At 39.3% G+C, this 20,934-nt stretch overlaps 1 protein-coding gene across 1 annotated transcript in view; it reads right to left on the minus strand.

Moving 5' to 3' along the window:
- vipr2 (vasoactive intestinal peptide receptor 2) overlaps nucleotides 1-20,934 on the minus strand; it is a 67,327-nt gene that overhangs the window by 12,718 nt on the left and 33,675 nt on the right. The window contains exons 3-5 of the mRNA XM_022761832.1: nucleotides 18,393-18,506; nucleotides 15,367-15,458; nucleotides 1,693-1,790 (exon numbers count right to left, since the gene is read on the minus strand). Coding sequence (XP_022617553.1) covers nucleotides 1,693-1,790; nucleotides 15,367-15,458; nucleotides 18,393-18,506 — 304 coding nt within the window. The remainder of the gene's footprint in view (nucleotides 1-1,692; nucleotides 1,791-15,366; nucleotides 15,459-18,392; nucleotides 18,507-20,934) is intronic.

Genomic DNA, 20,934 nt, shown 5'->3' on the forward strand with positions numbered 1-20,934 from the left:
CCTTATCCCCAGAGCCCCTGGTTGCTCATTTTGGCCGCACAGTTTTGGAGATTTTACTGTTTGAATGTGAGTGTGTACAGCCTAGGGTTTAAGGGGTTAATGATCTTTAAACTTCACTGTTTTCATTTAAACGCTACCATGAAATAACTGGTCAGGTTGGGATGTCAGGATGTGGAAAGCCTTGAAAATGGTTTTGTGCCAGTTTTTCACCAATTGCACTGTCCAAAGGTCAGACACAGATACTGTTTATATATACATATATATGTATATATAAGAATAGTGAACAGAACTCCCAATATTAGCTGTCAGGTGGTGGTTGGTCGCAGGAACAATGCGTTTCGCCTGTGGCTTCTTCGCATACATAGATAACCTGACTAATTATCATCATCTACTTTGTGTTTTAACAGTTTTTTTAAAAAACATTTTTCCAAAAGATAAACATATTACAAAGGTAAACATTTTCCAAAATAAAACACACAATAATATTATACATTATCAAAAATCACAGTATCATTAATATTACCAGGGCTTCAAAAGAAAAATGTCAAATGACAAAATGAAGACGAAGATAATTGGTGATGTGACCAATGGATTGGTATTCATCACACCTTGTAATTATATTGAGTGAACCTGAAGAAGCCACAGGCGAAACGTCTTGTTCGCTCTCAATTAAAGTCAAAGGGAAATTATCTCAGTGTGCGGTGCTTTAGTTTGATTTTCATGAATATACAGGATTTTGAAATACAATGGTCTTGGCTACCTTCTATTGCAGGTTCTCATTTAGTTGAGCATTTTGTCAGATGACCCTGCATTTTTTACGCCAAAGCACTTTTTTTGAGAAAGCTTGTGACGCCAGCGATTTCTACAGCTTTTAGCTGCATCTTCCTGTGCTGAAAAACCTTTAAGCACTTTAAGCTACATTAAATGCATGAGTTATAGTTTATAGTAAATGTGTTCAGCCTCTGGTGAAGCTAAAAACTTTCTTTACAGTCACTTTTCAAATCTACAGGGAGACTCTGCACAACACACTCCACCAATGGGTGGAGTGTGAAGATATAATGAGCTTTCACTCAGAGATAAGAGCTGTAAAATCTAGGAAAGATGAATATAGTATGTACAAGTTTTATGATAGTAAATCCTCTTATATTTAAATGCAGGCTCCTCTACCACTTGTATCAAACACATGTACACTGAGAAAAAACTCTTTTTTACTCCAGCTCAAATGTGCTGAATTAAATGAGCCCTTAGCAAAGTTTTTTCATGTCTCTTGAATAAAATATCTTCTTACAGATATGTGGTTTTTCTGCATATTTACCACATTAAGTTCAAAGGTTCCACTGCTGTGGTCAAACCTCCTGTGGCTTTTTAAAGCTAATCCCAGCAGCAAACAAATCAACATAATTTAAATTAACAAAATGAAGGAAACTAAATAAAAAAAAAAGAAGATGTGTCTAATTGCAGTGCTTGTTCATTTAAAATCTAATTAAACCAACAGCATTTCCTTGGACTCTGACATGTCAGTCAGCACATGGAGATTAAAAAACACCAGAAAGGAACTGAGCATGAAATTTACGCCAGCCAGTTTTCCTCTGTTACTGATATTTTTATTTTTATTTATTCCAGTTATGTGAAGACCCAGCTTCTCCATTGAAGATTTATCTGGTGTAATACAATTGCAATATTTGGTCTTACCGGAACAGACAGAGGATGGCGCTCCCTGTGGTGAGGGCGATCAAAGACAGACTGTGACCCAGAGTATATAACGTCTGCACGACCACGTAGAAGACCAGCTGCAGACACAGAGAGAAGAGCAGGCGAGTTATATTTCTTTTCTAATCATCTTTATTACGGCATCATCAGTCTCTCAGGCAGTTAGTTAGTGTGTCAGTCCAGTGCTTTGGAAGATATATCTCTGAATCTTGTCAAGTTACTGCAACAGCACATTTATTGTGCCTATGTTAGCAACAAGCTACCAGCTGTGTTTTGGTACTAGGGTGATACTGAGTCTTTTTCTTCATTTTGATATTGTTAAGTTGTCGCCTCCACACATTTTTTTGCCACATTAGTGGCGCGACTCTAACGATGATGCCGGTCCGTCTGTGTCCTGACCAGAAGTCCCAGTTTGTCTTGGATTGTCCCGGTTTCAAGCTCAGTGTGCCAAGTTCTGACAAATATCTGCAAGCACTAAAATGTCCCGGTTTTCAGCTAAATTAAAAGGATAATTCTAATATTTACCTGTTTTCAGCACTTACATAGAGTTTTATAATGTTCTGTCCTACTCATTACCTAACCCAGTATTAAAACATAAACAATGCACCATGCGTATGTTTGTTTCAGTGTGAAGCTGTCATGATTGTTGCTACCCTGAGTCATGCTGCCATGACGATGACAGCTGTTTCTGGTTAGATGGTTAGCCATCATGCTGAAGATACAGACCATCTTTTCTGAAGAGCTCCAGGAGGGTTACTCCTTCCTTCAGGTACCAAGAAATGAGAATGAAATGAAATTTGAATTGAATTTAAATTTCTTACAAACATTCATGTTCCACTTAGAATGAATTGTTATCACTTTGGTGGACACTGTGCTTTGTCAATTGGCATTCCCTTCAAACTCATTAGGCGAATTACCAATTACTGGCATGCTAATATGCTAAGCTAATATGGCAGACATGTTAATATTATACCTTCTTTGCATCAGCATGATAGCATTGCCACTGTGAGCATGTTAGCATTGTGACATTAGCATTTAGTTAAAAAAAACAGCAGTGACAGTTTTCAGGAGACAGAAAATTCAATTGCAATTAGCGGCTTGAATTTTGGACAGAGATTTGTATGAATACACAAATTTGTAGGAAAACCTGTATGTTAAATGTTAACATATATACTGTAGGCAGTTTTACATTATGATCTGTTAATCTACACAATATATTAATTTGAGAACATGGATTACTAATACATTAGCAGTAAAAAAAATAAATCACCTATCACCTGCAGGACTCCCTACACACTACAGGTCAGAATGCTAAGAAATCTGGTGTGGAGATGATGATGAACTAATATATTTTTTGACCCATAACAGAACACCTTAAGTTAAACAAAGGTAAACTGCTGTTAAACAGTAGAACAAGATCAAAGATGGCTCTCCCCTAAACACTCATTGTTGATGTTTGTATGTGTTTCTGCTCTGATGATGCTTTTCTTTACATTTATTATACAACTAATATTCACAGTTCTGTTGGTGACGGAACTGTCACCGAGGAGATTAACCGATAAGAGAGCAAGTGTTATAGTGAAATAAAAGATCTTATTGGACTTTTATATTCAATTTATCAGTATTGGGTTTTGATTAAAATGATTGCCATTACAGATGCAGGAGGAGGAGGTAGAGACATGAGGGAGAGAGGGCGAGAGAGCAAGGGAATATGAGAGAAAGAAAGAGAGAGAGAGGCGGGACAGCACAATGGGCAATTCAGTGGTGCCGTTCATGACCCGAAACAAGTGAACAGGAGGAAGCTGCTGTTACACAACAGCAAAGAACCAAAAAAGCATGAACACAGGACAGCAGATGTTTGATTTCATAATTGAGATATCTTCCATGTGAGGACAGAGACACAGAAATCTAACTATTTACTCACCCAGTGACATCTCTTATTACACAAATCTGGACTTTGTTGATGATTGGTGAAACATCTTTGGCTTTGTTGTAAAATATAGCACCGATCAAAAGTGTTTTTTTCTTACAAAACACAAATTATGGATCTTTTTTTTTTTTTTTTTCTACCATTATGCTTGACTTCAAGAATAATCATTTGAAAAGTTTCTGTGAAATCTGGTGGATACTGTCACACACACAGCCTGAGTAAAGCCAACATACAGACACCGCCGCCCCGAGAGCCACGCTGCCAGCACGGCTAAAAACTGAACAGTGATGTCTCATTACTACATGAAATAATAAAGGAGCTCCAAACTGTGAGAACACAGAGACCTAAAGCTGCTCTGGTCTGCACTCTCTGTGACCCTCTGTCCTGTTCCCACTCTGCGTTGTGAAATGTCCTGTAATGTGTCAACAGTAATTAACCAAGTCAACGTCCTTTTACTCACAGAAATAAAAGCAAGAAAAGGGAGACTAAAAGGGGGGAAGCAAAAGTTTGGCAGAATTTCTTTTTTAATACAATGTAATTTTTTCACTTTATGAGAAATACAACAAAAATTCATGTTAAACTTCAAATAAATAGCAGCTGAATAAATACAAAATTTATTGGAAAGAGAAAAAGAAGAAAGAGCAAAAGAAGAGATAATAACCACCTTATGTCACCTTTGACCTGACCTTATTCCAGGTGAGTGTGTCCAATACCTGTATTCTGTCCTGAAGGATATATGAATACACACACACACACACACACACACACACATATACTGTATACATATATATATAGAGTCTGGATCTGCACAGCAGTGTCATCAGTGCAGTTTGTTTACGGCTGCCGTGACAATAAAATGACGCTCTCTGCTGGGCCATCAGTGGCCTCCTGATGTTCTGAAATGACTGAACATTACCTTCACACACAGAGCTGATCCTCCCATGTGGTAACACACTAAAGATCTCTTTGTACCACAAAGCAACAGTGGGAGGAGACTCCTTGATCCTTTCGAACAAAATACATTTTTGTGCCAAAAGCAATAATTTATCCAGCAAATTCAATTTCAGAGAGGGAAAGAGACACATCTTTAGAGGATAGACTAAAGAAAAAACTGAATCTTTTTTCATTTTAACTCTGAAGCTCCTCTGCAAAAACTGACATACACATTTATATTGAGAATTGACTTAAATGATTTCAAAATATATCCAGTTTTGGTTAATGTGTGAAATGAAGCAGAATTCAGATTAAGAGGAAGGAAAAAAAAGCAGAAACAGCTGTTTTTTTTTTCTCTTTTCGTAACTTTCCTTTTAATCTTAATCAGGACATAAAATATGTGTCTCTTGTGTTTCAGCGCAGATGTGATGCAACAAGGCCTTTTTTTCTTTGCTCTGAATGAAGGTTTGCATCAGATCCGAGCAGGCTCATTATACGACGAGTATCAGAGGATCAAGAGAGAGAGTGTTTTGTTGTTGAGAAAACTTTTGTTTCTGGCACCAAGAGCTGAGGAACTGATAAATTCCTGTTAGGGACAGAAACAAAGAGATTGAAATCTGCCAATAAATGCCTTCTCTCTCTCTCTCTCTCTCTCTCTCTGCGAGTGTGTCCTGTTATCTTGCTTCCTCGGAAAAAGATGTTATGTGTTTGATTTCCTCTCGAGTCTTTTTAGTGAGAAAATTAGTGTGCTTGTTTGACAAGAAGCTAAAACCCACCAGACATCAAGTTTCCATCCACTTTAAAAGGGCATACCCGATGCTGTGTGTGTGTGTGTGTGTGTGTGTGTGTGTGTGTGTGTGTGTGTGTGTGTGATGGGCTCCATCCCATTTGTCTTCTATTCATCACTGTCCCACCTCCTCAGCTCACACACACACATCCTGCCTCTTCAGTTTGTTTGAGCACATTTCTTTCAAAAATAAAAATATGGCTTTAGCCCTTTTCAGACAGTTATTGTGTAAATGTTAACGTTACCTGTTGCTCTTATGTCTCAAGAAGCAGCTGACGACAAATTTACTTGGTTGGACCTTAAGTGTCTGAACTGAATGTAGTCAAATGAATGCTTCGCCATCAATCTTAGTAATAAATGTATCACTTAATTATGATCTCCTTTCCTCAAAGACAAACCTCTCACACACCAGGTGCACCAACATTTTAGTTCTTTCCAACAAGTCTAAATAAAGTTGTGCATTTAGGTAAAACAAACAAACAAACAAACAAACAAACAAAATGTTGTCACTTTTACAGACAACAAAATGAAACTTCTGGCCCAACATATGCCTGGGTCCTTGGCCCAAGTCTTGGCCATATATACATAGATACTGGCTGTTATCCTCTGGTATTGTCTGACAGCCAAAAGGTTTTCTGAATGTGCAGCAGAATAGGTCCAGATGTGGAAGTAGTATCTGACAATCATGCTGTATATGTGTCATGTCCAAGAAGAAACGTAAGTTATGTTTAGTGTTGTCTGTCTCGTGACTTCTTGTTTTATTTTGAAACCTAACTCTCCTCTCGTTTCAGGTAACTTCCTCCTTTCCCTTGTGTGTTTCCCACTGGTCTGATTGTCTGCCCCGCCCTGATTGTTTCCACCTGTTTCCCATTACCTTGTGTGTGTATAAAGTCTGCGTTTCCCTTCGTCCTGTGCCAGTTTGTCTTGTCGTCTCGTCAGAGAACCACGCCAGCCACGTTATCCCAAGTCAGGTTTTGAATTCTGTGTTATGTTTTTGCCATAGTCTTGCTTTACATCATTTTGATGCTTAGTCTTTGCCTTTGTCCTGAATCTTTGTTGGTTTTCCTCGAAAGAGTGTTTTTTTTTTTTTTTTTTTTGTTCTACAGTTTTTCCTCTCTGTGAGTGATTTTTATTTGGGTACTTTGAATATATTTTCCTCTGTAAGAGTGATTTTTCTTTGCTACTTTGTTATTAGAATATTGTTAATTTGTACTTTGTCTCTGAGTCATGCATTTGGGTTCAAGTCCTAGTTCAGTTGTGACAATATGGGCCAGATTTGGGCTGTGGAACCAGGTGTACACCGGGCCAGAAGATAACAAGCATGTGGCCTGAGTATGGGCTGGCTTCATTTTGCTATCTGCATATTTCAGGTCTTAAAAAAATCCATCAAATCAGATAATCTGCAGTTATTCACAACAGCTGATGCTTTTGCAGCAACTTTATGAGAGTCTAGAGTTAAGAAAACATCTCTTTCATCTTATTATGTTCAATGGAAAAACAATGATGTGCTTGATATGATTTACACACATTAAACACAAGCATCTGTGTTTTGTAACAGTGGTTTGGTTTCTCAAAAAAATCTTTTCTTCCTCTCCACTGTCACCAGGTGTTTGCTCATGGTCGAAACTGTTGGGTTTCTCTCTATAATACTGTAAAGTCTTGACCTTACTTTGGAAAGTGCTTTGAGATAATGTTTATGATTTGACACTATGTGAATAAAGCTGAATTGAACACTGAAAGTGTGTTGACAACAAACAAAAATATACAGAACTGAGCAATGTACATGTGCAGGAACATACATATTTAGTGTCAAAGCACAAGCAGACTGGACAAGCTGGTAAAAAAGGCTGGGTCTGTGCTTGGCAGGAGTCTGGACTCACTCAGGACTGTTGTGGATAGAGGCATGCAATGTAAGATGGAGGCCGTCTTAGACAATACCAACCATCCTCTCCACAACATTCTGGCAGGACAGAGAAGCAGCTACAGCTGCAGCAAACGTCTCATCTCACTGCACTGCAGAACAGAGAGGTTCAGGAGATCCTTTGTTCCCACTGCCATCAGGTTATACAACACCTCAGCCAAAGGAAGTGGACTAATCTAATTATTGTTTATTTATCACTAACTGTTTCTATTATTGTCAACAATGAGCTAATGGACACATGAAATTCCCCTAGGGGATATATAAAGTATCTATCTGCTAACTAGCTAGCTCCAGCCTAGTCAGACCACCTTATCACTTTCCAATACCGAGTCACTGTAGCGAACCTGCTAAACCTACTCAAATTTACTATAATCAATAATGATTATTATTAATGTTATTAGCTGTCATTACTATTTTTATCAGTAGGAGCACTGCAGTTGCCACTACATTACTATCGCTGTTACTGCTGCTACTGTCACTATTAATATTGCTATCACTGTACGTTCTTGTTCTTTTCCTCTCTCTCTCTCTCTCTCCAACCCAACCGGCATAGGCAGATGGCCGGTTGGGTTGGAGAGTTTGAGTTGGAGTCTGCGTCTTTGGAGACTTACAAATCACAATCCCAGACGAGTCCCGGATGGATGAAATGCCACAAACCTACAAATGTGATTTCCGTGCATTTATTTCCAAAGGACAGGTCATAAGTTACCTCAAACAGACATTTGACTATTTTCATGCGCACATGATGAAATTAGAGGTTACACTGTATGACTTGTTATTTGAAAATTAAACTGTGGAAAAAATAAGGATATAATTATATAAACGTGCAGCAAAAACGAAACGAGGCCAAAGAAGCATGGCAGTGAATTTTTATTCATTCAGTTAATAATTTTCCTTTCACAAGCTCACTATGCCATGAATGTGATGAGGGCCATGTCCACACACCTACAACTTGGTCAATGTTGTGTATAAGGTTATCTTTTAGATAAATATCAATTTAATCACTACATCTTCTGAAATATTTTGGGTAACAACAAATGTCTGCATCAGAGAAAGTTGAGGGCATCCTAAAGCTTAATGAGGAGACCCTCCACAGCTGCGAGTGTGACTCCACACAAAGTTACACTCTGTCAGTGAATGAGAACAGCCTGCTCTGAGTGGGAGTGTGTAGGGACCGGATTGGAATTGGGCATTAAATACAGAAGGGAGGCAAGGGCAATAGAACACAGGTGAAACACATTAGGGCAGGGCAGACAATCAAAGTAGAGGGAAACAGGACAAAGACAGGAAATGAGTGAGTTTGGGCCCATATAAACTACTTTAAAATTCAGTCCCACCTTCTAAAAGTTATTACCACCAGTTCAAAAATACCTTGTCGCTCCTTCTGTTGGCATTTTGCCTCTTTTTAACTGTCAGTGAGCAGCGGAAAACGAAAAGGGACATTGACATTCCTTAACAGGACGAAGCTCCTTTGATTCCAGGTCTAACTCATTCACTCTGCAAAAGAAAAGCACGACACGTGTCCACTAGACGCTGCAGTGCTGACCGACCACCAGTGTGTTTGTCAGCCAGATGAACTGTAGCAGGTTTGTCATTTCTCTGAATTGTAAAAGCTCAAGTTGATTCATGTTTTTATGATTCTTGGGCCTTTGAATCCTTTCACACAGCTACTGGAGTATTCCAATAACACACGAGGAGTCTGCTAGAAATAAATGCATCCTTTTCTTCCTTTGTTCTGCAAAATACAACACTCAAGATGGAGCACTTTGTTCTGACAGACATGCAATAGATTCTGGGACATTTTGGGTGAATTGCACTCAGAGGGAGACCTGCTCAGACTGGAGAACAGGACACAGACAAACCAAATGAAGATGAGGAAGGTAGACGGAGAAGGACAAGTAAAGAGGCAGAAATGGAAGAGTGAGAAATGGGAAGACAGAGCGACAGAAATGTAGAAGAGCGGCAGGAGGACAGTCAGTTTAACAAGCACAATGAGAGATTCAGAACAAGACCAGTGGTGACCCAGAACGCACCACAGAAGTGAAAGAGGAGGGGAGCAGCAATTATCACTGTCTAGGCCAAACAAGGCCAAACATCCTCCTCGCCACAAACCTTCCTTCATTTCCCTCCCTGAACTATTTGGGTGGGGGAGAAATCACAGAAAGTTTGGACAGAGCCAAGGTAAAGGGTTGCCATCTTCCATGCAGAAAAAGATAGGCAGCCCCCCCCCAGCGGGGGCCTGATCACCACTGGCCCAAGAGTGGGGTGGGGTGCTAGTTGTGGTAAATCATAACTTAAAACATTGTTTTAATAAAGTATTAAGATTTATACTTAAGTTTGAAATCCTTTATAAACAATGTTTTAGAAATAAGATATATAGATAGCTTTCAAGCGAGAAACTCCAAAATAAATTCTACTTCAGTCAATGTTGACGAATGAACTCCATCTCTTTATTATTTACTCAGCAGGCTTCTCTAGTGGTCATCTTGTCATAGCTGAGTTCAACAGGCCAACATCAGAGTGTGACACAGAGACCATGAAAAATAATAAGCTTTTGGAGGAACATGAACAGCAGATTATCCTCACATCATTTCACAGTGCAAATTTTAAGAAATAATCTGCAAACAAAAAACCTTAGTGCAAAGGCAGATACAGTATTGTTTGCACAATGAAATGCACATAACACAACTTTGGCAAATGCTTACTACTAGCTATTTAACTTATAACTTATTAACTCGAACTTCAAATGAACTTATTAACTTAACATGAACATATTATTAAACATAGGCTTCCCACTCACGTCTGTATTTATGCATACATTTTCGTTTCAGTGGTGCACGGGGCGGAGTATCGGGAGCCGGAGCAGCTGCAGACATGTCTGGCTGTCTGTGAGAAGACTCGCTGCTCGGCCCGCCCCCGCTCTCTCTCACCCTATCACTGACGATCTATCACTCCTCGTCCCTAAAACTAACCAACCAAACCAACAAACGCTATGGGTAGCCGGCTACTTGCAGTAAGAGGCCGAATGCGGGTGGGATGATGTTGCGTTCAAGGCAACCGGAAATACGAGACAAACCGCATCCAACTTCACTGAAGAGTCCATTCTCAAGGTCATGGCTGCACAGTGAAGCTCAGACACCCAAGGAGAAGGGGGATTTTAAATATGATTTGAAAAATTATTTTTTGGGTTTGTAGAGAAACATTTTGTCAGAGGGGTGGGGCTGCGGTGGGAGAAGACTAAAAGACTAAAACCCAGGCTGTAGTTCTGATTGGATGCAAAGATGCTACAACATAAAGCCAACAAACAGAACAAAAAAAAAACAGATTCCTGCCTGCATATGAAATTAAGTTATATTGCACTTTCTGGTTATTTGTGTAGTTAAAGGGCTCTCGTCTGCAGCTGCTGCTCAGTTTGGGAAGCAGAGTGTGTTGAAGCAAACAAAAAAACAAAGAAAAAACCCTGTGATTTGTCAGATACTTCAGTGAAACAGAGACATGCACATTCAGTTGCATTTAAGTCCACTATTATGTACATTTCTTTTGTCATGTAGTTTCTGTCCAGTGGTGAGTTTGGGCCTGTAAACGACTTCAATTTTCAGTCCCACCTTCTAAAAGTTTTTACCACCAGTTCAAAAACACCTTGTCGCTCCTTCCAGATGAAAGTCGGCATTTTGCCTCATTTTAACTGTCAGTGAGCAGCAGAAAACGAAAAGGGACATTGACATTCCTTAACAGGACAAAGCTCCTTTGATTCCAGGTCTAACTCATTCACTCTGCAAAAGAAAAGCACGACACGTGTCCACTAGACGCTGCAGTGCTGACCGACCACCAGTGTGTTTGTCAGCCAGATGAACTGTAGCAGGTTTGTCATTTCTCTGAATTGTAAAAGCTCAAGTTGATTCATGTTTTTATGATTCTTGGGCCTTTGAATCCTTTCACACAGCTACTGGAGTATTCCAATAACACACGAGGAGTCTGCTAGAAATAAATGCATCCTTTTCTTCCTTTGTTCTGCAAAATACAACACGATGGGCCGCTTTGATCTGACGGACATGCAATAGATTCTGGGACATTTTGGGTGAATTGCACTCAGAGGGAGACCTGCTCAGACTGGAGAACAGGACACAGACAAACCAAATGAAGATGAGCAATAAGGGTCCATCGATTCAGATACCTTTTTCTAGTAACCAAGGAGACCAATAACTGACATGCCAACACAAAACTACTGCTGTGGTGTCCACGTGCTTCAATTATTCTGTCTCTTTTCTATCAATGAAGGTAGGCTAAATTACAGAAACTCCTTTCTGTATAATGCAGTGCAGCTCAACAGCTCCACACACCACATCCTCAAAAATGATCACAGTTGAATCAATAACTCTCTACAGCAGTTTTAGTGTTTATCTGCTATGCACAGGCTGAAAAGTGCCTGGGAAGTGACTGGAATTTATTGTTTGTTTTTGGTGCGGTTCTCACCTGGAACTGCATATATGCATTGAAATACCAATACATACTGCATATAAACCTGGTAGCCTAAAGATGTTCTTCATCATATATTATTTTTATCATAGTCACCATATAAGATGTTTTACCCCTCCCCTTTGCCCTTTTAAAAATGTAAGTAACGTTTACTTTAATTTGTTTTAACTTGACTTTATATTTTTACGTAAGTAATTTTACTTCTACTTGATCAAAATGACCTGAAAGTGAGTTGTCGTTCACATGCAGACGTGCTGTGGTAGGTGTATTGTCCCATTTCAATTTGTCAGAGTTTCTGTTGCTGGGAGCGTTTATTGCTGCTCTCTCTACAGCAGCAAACACACTATTCTGCTAATTACTTACTACAGGGAGAGGTGGCTGCGTCCGGCCAAGGTAGCAAATTTTTGATTAAATTAATTTTATCAGCAATTGGTTAAATAAAGCAAAACATTCCAATAATCATAAAAATGATGAATATCAGATCCGATAATCAGTCCACCTCTAATAAGGAAGACAGAAAGAGAAGGACAAGTAAAGAGGCAGAAATGGAAGAGTGAGAAATGGAAAGACAGAGCATCTGAAATGGAGAAGAGCGACAGGAGGACAGTCAGTTTAACAAGCACAATGAGAGATTCAGAACAAGACCAGTGGTGACCCAGAACGCACCACAGAAGTGAAAGAGGAGGGGAGCAGCAATTATCACTGTCTAGGCCAAACAAGGCCAAACATCTTTCTCGCCAAAAACTCTCCTCCCGTTTCTTCCCTGAACTATTTGGGTGGTGGAGAAATCACAGTATTCAGAGCCTAAAAATAACCATGAAATGTTCATCATTCTTTTATTGCTGCAAGTGGATATTGTAAGAAAGCAAATTAAATATGCTGTTTGTGCAATATTAACATTTATATTTACTCATTTGAAAGATACTTTTATCCAAAGCAACTTTGGGTTCAGTGTCTTGCCCAAGGACACCTGGGGATCGAACCGCCAAAACTGCGATCAGTGGACAACCACCTGAACCACAGCCACCCCCCAAAAAAACATTGTGACTTTATATAACTAAAAATTAAAGTTTAAAAAAACATCTTTGCTGCTGCAAATGAAGCCCCTTTCAGACATGCACCCCTGATGGCAGTTAAACATAAAAGTCATGACAGTATTGACCTAGTAACCTTTCTGTGAAATTTTAAACATTACTGAATTGAATGCTCTCAGATTAACATTAAAGCAGCGGCAGCACAAGATGAAACATTCAGAAAGTCTAATGTTCTGCCTTCTAATATCACTTTGATACATTTATCAATTCAATTTTCATCTCATATGCACAAAGAAAATAAAATCAACTATGAAACACTGTGAAAGAGATAGTTTCTAAGTGTTGGAGGAGACATCAGATCAATCTTCAAAGTAGCTCAAATCAAAATAACACACATCAAATGACAATGTGAAATGTTGACTAGTTGAGATTTGGCATTACTGCTTCCACTGTGGGGCCTATCCCTTAGTGTCTCTGTGATATATTCGGGGCAGGGAGTGATCTCGTGAATCTAGCTGCCTTGAAAAGTAATGTGAAGTGAGAGCGACGGTTGGTGGCGGTAATGCACCTCTAATCTAGGGGTGGGCGATATGGCAAAAACATCATATCACGATTTTTTAAAAACAAAATCACGATTTCGATTTTATCACGATCTTAAATTGAAAAAAGAAAAACAGACAATTTAGACCAAAGAACCTTTCTTAACAGATTTTATTTCAAATAGTCGCAGTTTTGCCTGCATGTGCAAACAACGTAAAGTTTAAGGTAAACAACAACAACATTCTGGTTCGTCGGTTTCTGTGCAAACTTTGCAAATTACATTTGCTTGCGCTTGATCAGTTGCGGAAAATCCAAACCAATTCCATATAATGGAGGTGGAATTTTTTTTAGCGACCGACTCCGTTTGGCTTTCAGCCATCGCTCTCCATGTGCTACCGCTACACACATAAACAAGGAGGCGGGTAGGAAAGTGCGTCACTGCCCGTAATTTGCTATGATTGGTCGGTCAGATTGACGACGTCAATACGTCTGGTGCGTCGGTGCATCAGCATAGAACTGCAATTGATAGAATGTGCCCTAGACGATCCCACGATCTCTGCAGTTTGAAAGATCGTCTTCACATTGTAATCCTTCACGATCTAATATCGTCATATCGCCCACCCCTACTCTAAACTGGTTTGCCAAGAAGAATCAAGTAACAAGAAAAATGCAGGAGGAGAATGCAGTGTTTTCCATTCACAGCACATCCCAATATCTCAGGTGCAGGTGCGTTGGAAAGTGTCACTTCGTCTTGCAAATAAGAATATCCTGCACACTGCTCTTGCTCAGCATCACCGTTTATTCATCATCATTTCGGTCTCTCTCCACCTTAAGTATTTTTAATTTTTTTTAAATACCTGTGATGAAGATCTAGAGAGACTGAAACTGGTCTTCCTCTCTTGCTCACAAATACACAGACAACAGATCCGTCTGTTACAGTCAGACTGACCATCGAGAGCATCAGTACAAATCCCGCCGCATCAGTGTGCTAGTGGGCCATTAACAAAATCCATCAAGTTTTTACCGTTTCTGTCTGTCTCTTTATCAGCCCTTTCTGTGTGCCTGTCATTCGAGGTGCACATTAGAGCTGCTGTGTGCCTGTGCTGGGCCTGAGCTACTGGCCAAACACAATATGAAATCAACCCTCACCGACTGGAGGGTTGCTATTTGTTTGACACAACGTGAGGCAATGGAGCTCTGTATATTGTTCAGTTATTTATTTGTCACACAGTAGAGTAGTAGTAGCCCAGTGGTTAGGACACATACCACATGGCAGCAAATTCTCTGAGCAGCAAACACCTGGTTGGACTCATAGCTGGCCGGACCCTTTGCTGCATGTCATTCCCCTGCTCTCTGTCCCATTTCCTGTCACTCTACACTGTCCTATCAAATAAAGGCTTATGCACCTTATGTACACTATTATTTAATAATACAGTAAAAAACTAAGCAACAGTTTCGCTCTATAGTTTTAATTGTCTTTCATGCAGCTGCCTGGATGAGTAAATGAATATCGAGAAAAAGGCTTTTTCACACAGCATGTGAGCAAATAACAATTAAACAGACTTTGTAAAGGAGCTCATTAAATGTTTCATTTAAGGTTCAAACCTGAAAATGTTCTGCCAGGCTCATGCTTTACACAAGCTTTCTAGGAAGTACAAAATTAAATCACCAAATTGGTCCAACAAGACCAAAGGCTAATGGTGTTTTTTTTTTAATGACGCAAATACCACAACACACACACACACACACACACACACACACACACACAAATTGCTTACATTTAAACATGTATCACACTACTGTTGGGCATATTGGCCTTTTAAAGATGCAGCCCTTCACCACTAACTGGTGTTAATTAACATCCAACCCTGCAGGCTTCGTCAATTACAGGTCACTGATGGGCCGTGTTGTTTTACAGCTTTTTTTTTCGCTGCTGCACCGTCAGAATTCATTAGTGTTCAGGTGAAACACTCTGCCCTGACATTTAGAGCAACAACAGACTTAAAGGCCGAGAGACAGCAGGCGTTTACTGTACCTTGTCCTGGCTTGTGTCTGACTCGCACACGCTGCTGATGTTTGGGAATATGTCCGACCATCCCGCTGATGTGCAGTTCCTGCTAATGTTACCTGTTAGAGAAGAAGAGATACGCAGCAAATTATCTCCAGACTTCAACCCTACATCAACAGAGACCCCCTCTTTCTGCAAACAGAACAAGAATGGACGGCCATTGGTGCAAGGTTGGCGTGGCTGCAAAAAAAAAAAAAGCTGACAGTCAAGTTTTTGTTGTCTCTGTTTAGCCATCTCTCTCTTTCTTCCTCAACCACTTAACTCTTTCTCTCTGCTACACCTGAGGGAGGCAGGTAGCGGACATCGGACGCACCATACACAGTGAGATGTTCAGATCAGAGGAAGGAATGTGATAAAACTACTGTTTTTCTGGAGAATTAACTCATAATTAATTAATTCCTCCTGAATTACATCCTCTCATTTTCCCAAAATCAATGCAGTGCACTGGAAGTTCATCTCCCTTGGAAATTCCCAGAATGCACTGTAAAAAGCATGATGCATTTCTTGCTCACTGACTGGAAGTAACCGTACTTCTGCCTCGCTACACTCAACAAAACTGCTTCACAATGTCACAGCAGGGTAAACACAGTTGAAGCTAAAATATTTTTTTAATGGGTAACAGTGTTTTAAGTAGTGATGTTACTGTAATACTGTCATCACTGCTGATGACTGGCTGTGTTTACTGACGTGATGACTGTGGAAAAAGCCCCTTAGAAAGCAGAACTGTCTGACCAGTAGCATACAATGGGTTCAGTCAGGTGGTAATTCTCTGTTGATTCATGACTATGAGTAATATCTTAGTCATTTCATCCATTTTTAGTATGAAAAAATCATCAGTTACAGTTCTTTAGTACTGACATTCAACCGGGAGAATTTGCACCGAGGAGGTTTGCATCTGACTGTGAAGCGGTTGGGAACAGGGTTAGCACCTCCAAGTCTGAGGCCATGGATCTCTGCCGGAAGACGATGGATTGCTCTCTTCAGGTTGGGAGGGAGTTTCTGCCCTTGGTATCTTGGGATCTTGTTCACGAGTGAGGGTAGGATAGCGGGAGATTGACATGTAGATCAGTACAGCATCAGCAGTAAAGAGGGAATTGTACTAGACCTCGGGGTGAAGAGGGAGCTGAGGCGGAAAACAAAGCTCTCAATTTACCAATCGGTCTTGGATCCAACCATCACCTATGGTAACGAGCTTTGAATAGTGACCTATACTCGCAGAGATTATATATCTCATATAGCCTGACAACGCTTCAGGATCCCCCAAGAGGAGCTGGAAAACACTGCTGGGGAGAGGGATGTCTGGGCTATTTTACTTTACCTGCTGCCACCGCAACCCGACCTCTGATAAGTGTAAGAAACTGGATGGATAGATGGATGTTTATGCAGAAAACTAACTGGACTTTTATTTCCGACACCCTGAAAGCCCAAAGTTACACCACTCACATTGCTATAAAGTGGTATGAAGAGCCTCACTGAGCTGCAGGGCTGACTGTTAATTATATTAGGGTTACTGACCCTATCACATTTCATAGCATTTGTTGTTGGTGTTGAGAATACTTTGCTGAGCAAAGCTAATAAAGTCAAACCAAAGCAAAGTAAAAAAGAGCAAAGAGTCTGAGAGTTTTACTCTAAAAAAAAAAATACAGTAAGCTTTATCTGAGCCAAACACTGGTTATTTCTTTTTGGAACAAAAAAAAAAAAAAACATTAATTTCTTGTTTCTCTGCACTTTCATTTTATTGACAGAAAACAAAATAAAGACGTTCAATAACTTCAGGTTGCCCGGTGTTGCTAAATGTTCATTCTTACATAATTAGTCCTGCACTATTTCAGTAATATGCAACTTTAGGGGCTTTAGATCTGTCCCAGACAAGAGAAGCGTCAGCGTGCACTTTGGCTCTGGACAAGCCGCTGGGTGCTTACATAATGTTTAGTCATCAATGTAAATCAGAGCACGGCTCAGAGTGGAGATCCAAATTGCCATCTGGTCACTGACTGGAAGAACCTAATGGGTTCAGGAGGGAATCCACTCACTGTACACATTTACACGGACAGGAGCTAACGGAGGGTGAATAATGGGAGGTTGAAACGAGGACAGAAAGACTTATCAGTTTTAACCCTAAACTTAAATATCAACTCACTGCACAAGTGTGAAAAATCATCTGCAGACATCCAACGCCTGGGTTAGAACTAATCCTGAGCAGGAATGAGGTAATATCAGTCCTAATCATCGCTTAAATAATAATGTTATGATTTGATTATCATGTACGTGTAAAAATACACTTACAGAAGTTTAAATTGATGCCTAATGAAGATTTACAGCAAAACAGAGCACACAGACACAAGAAAACCTCCTAAACACAGTTAAAATTTGGTAAATTTAAGATGTCCTTACAAGTGCTGATAGCTTGTTAAAACTTGTCTCCTTACCATTAAATAAACAGGCTTGTGGCTGGCACAGAGTCTGATAATACTGTTCTCTACAGGGCTCCAAGACAAGCTGACTGTGTGTAAATGGACGGCAACATACACAAATGATACAATACTTAAAGTAAAACATTATCATTTAAATTGAGCTGAAGGAGACATAAGTGAAGACAGGTTTTAGCTGTGTAAAGCCTTATCAAAAGATGACCAATTAGTGACAGTGGTGGAGGAAGTAATCAGATATTTTACCAAAGTAAAAGTAGCAATACCACTTGTACATCTACAGGAATACTTCAGTATAAGTAAAAGTCTTGTATTCAAAGTTTTACCTTACAGAAATATTATCAAAATACATGTAATGCATTTATATCATAATAAAGTAACTGTATCTGTCAAATAAATGTAAATACTCAAGTAAAGTACAAGTACATTAAATTTGTACTTCATTTTTAACCACCGGACATAAATACACAAGGAAATAAATAAATGCAAAATTGAATATACGCAGAAATCACTACATCATTAAATCACTAAATCATTAATTGACTGCAAGAATAAATAGCTTACCGTTTCTGTCGAACAACGTCTTGAGGGCTCGAGGACAGGGGATGGTGACAGTGTCTCCGATTTCAGCTCGCTCCCAGCACGCTATGTTGTCCCATCTTCCTCTGCAGCCCGGCTCTGTCAAAACCAAAAGTGGCTTCATGAGTAAATGTTTTAACTGAACGACAACAGCATTAGTCAGTCAGAGAAAATGGTTTAGACTGTTTCCAAGAGCCTGACAGAAGAGAGCGTGAGAGAGACTGAGTCATGATACACAAAGGTGGGTTTAATCTATTACTGTATTCCTTTATTGCCCTGTAATTAGGGTTGTCCTATTTGGGCCAATACTGAGTGATTTTGCCAAACTTTTCCATGTGTTCAGTCACATTTGTTAATAACACTAGAGAGTTTGGACATGAGCCTGCTAGGTTATTAACGTTAACTGAAACTAATGAAATAACAAAAACTAGATGTCTAAAAAATTTTTCATTTACTGAAATAAAAATAAAAAAGAAGCTTAAAAATAAAAGATCACTAACTTAAATTGTGTGTTTGTGTGTTTATAAAACTAACTTTAAGTTTTCAAACATTCACTGTATTAATGATGTCAATTAAAACATGTGAAGTATTTTACTGTTAATTAATTACAATGATGTGCCTGAGAGCTGCAGCACCTTCGACTTAGAGTCATTGAGTTTGTTGGGATTTTGAGTTATTTCAAGATTGTTTTTCTCAGAAACAGAACTACACACATTTTACACTTAATGCTGCATCATTTGTTGTTGTTATTGTGTTCAGTTGAATCTTTCTGTTTAATGACAAACACATAGATTAACACACATCTTTCATAGTTGTTTTCTGTGGATGTTGTTCATCTGTGTTTTGTTGAGTTTGATTACACAATACTTTTTTTTCAGACGTTTTTGAATCTCACCCCTGACAAGTTCCCCATATAACAATAAAACTAAAACTAATAAAAACTAAACTAAAAGTATATTCAAAAAATAAAAATTTAACTAAGCGAGAAAACCTGCTTTAAAAACAAACTGAAATTGAAAACAAAAACTCTCAAGGAGATAAAATAAAAACTAGTGAATAATCCAATACTATTATAACCATGGCCATTAGTTCTTGTTATGGATCTATATATGCTTTAAAAGGATTTCTTAGTAGTGAGGGAGTGGGTTTCCACATATAGTAAATATCATGATTGTCACCTTTGTAGAGGTGTGTTATTTCTTTCATCATGAAGTTTTTGTTACAGATTTTGTTCATTTTGCATTGTGGTTTCTCATATGTTTTTCTTTCTGACACTCGTTTAATGAAGTTGTGTTTTTTTCCCAAAATAATCTAACATGTCCTCGCAACTAAAAACTGCTTGGCAACATTTCTATCCCTTTTAGACTGTGGTTCACACACAGGGTCAAATATTAGTTTATATACAGTGCACAGAAGTCGCAGCAGGCGTGGAGCAGCTGCAGAGTTTCGGGGGAAGACAATTTGTTCTCCCTCATCAGAAAAGCAGCGAGTGAACCTGTTGTGTTTTTGTGCTGTCTACTGCTGAGGAATTCACTTTCTTACTGAGGCAGCGCTCATGAATACAAATGCCTCACAGGCTGATATTCCCTTCCAGAGCATCTCTCCCTCTGCTCACTGTCATTCTGTCTTCGTAATTGCAGAAACAAAATTACAGTGTTTGTGCCGTGGCCTCGAGTGACCCACAATCTCCATTTGCTAAAAGTTTTTTTTGACAAAAATAACCACTGATAAGATAATTTCCTCCCGTTGTAGGGGAAAATGTGTGTTTCATGTTTTGACCAGCGGTACTGGCTACAGACACACTGATAAAAGAATACAATGGCAAAGTGTAATAAATTCTGATCAGAGACACTTTGAACATGCAGTACATTTAAAAGTCCAAAAATTACATTTTAGTCATATCAGGTATGAAACTCATGTCATTTATGCAAAATTTAGCACAATTTGACTTGGCAAGTGGAGCTAACTGGTTACTGCAACAGCAATGGTGGGGCCAGCCATATAAGCATGAATATACAGTATAAGCTGACTGACTGACTGACTGATGAAGTTACTCCATTGGTCAGCTGAATGCCCCGTTACTACCTGACTTTTCAGACCCATTTAGAGACTTTTAGACTTAAGTTTTTTTTAAAGCACCTAGCACAGATTTAGCGACCTTTTAGACAAACTTACTTTCCGTACAAGAGAGTCGCAAGTATTGCCCTGTGAGTGCGAGTCAGGCTTTCCATCTACAGACACACCTCTCTATGCTGATGTGAATCAGCTTCTAACTTTCTCTCTGAAATCAAAGTAAAGTCTTTGTCTTTAACTCATTTGTTTGGTCATATAATCAGGATTTTAGCAGCAGCAGCAGCAGCAGCTTGGAAGTGACTGCCGGTTAACATGAAGTCTTAATGGGCCACATTTTTTTTTGGGGGGGGGGGCCGTTTTGTTGCCTTCAATGTGGTAGGGTCAGTGAATCACAGTGAGTCTAAAGTTGGGGGCGAGAGAGAGAGAGGGAATGACATGCAGTAGGAGGCCTGAG

This window comes from Seriola dumerili, unplaced genomic scaffold (genome assembly GCF_002260705.1).
Source record: "Seriola dumerili isolate Sdu_G_001 unplaced genomic scaffold, Sdu_1.0 BDQW01000432.1, whole genome shotgun sequence".
In the NCBI taxonomy this organism is placed as follows: Eukaryota; Metazoa; Chordata; class Actinopteri; order Carangiformes; family Carangidae; genus Seriola; species Seriola dumerili.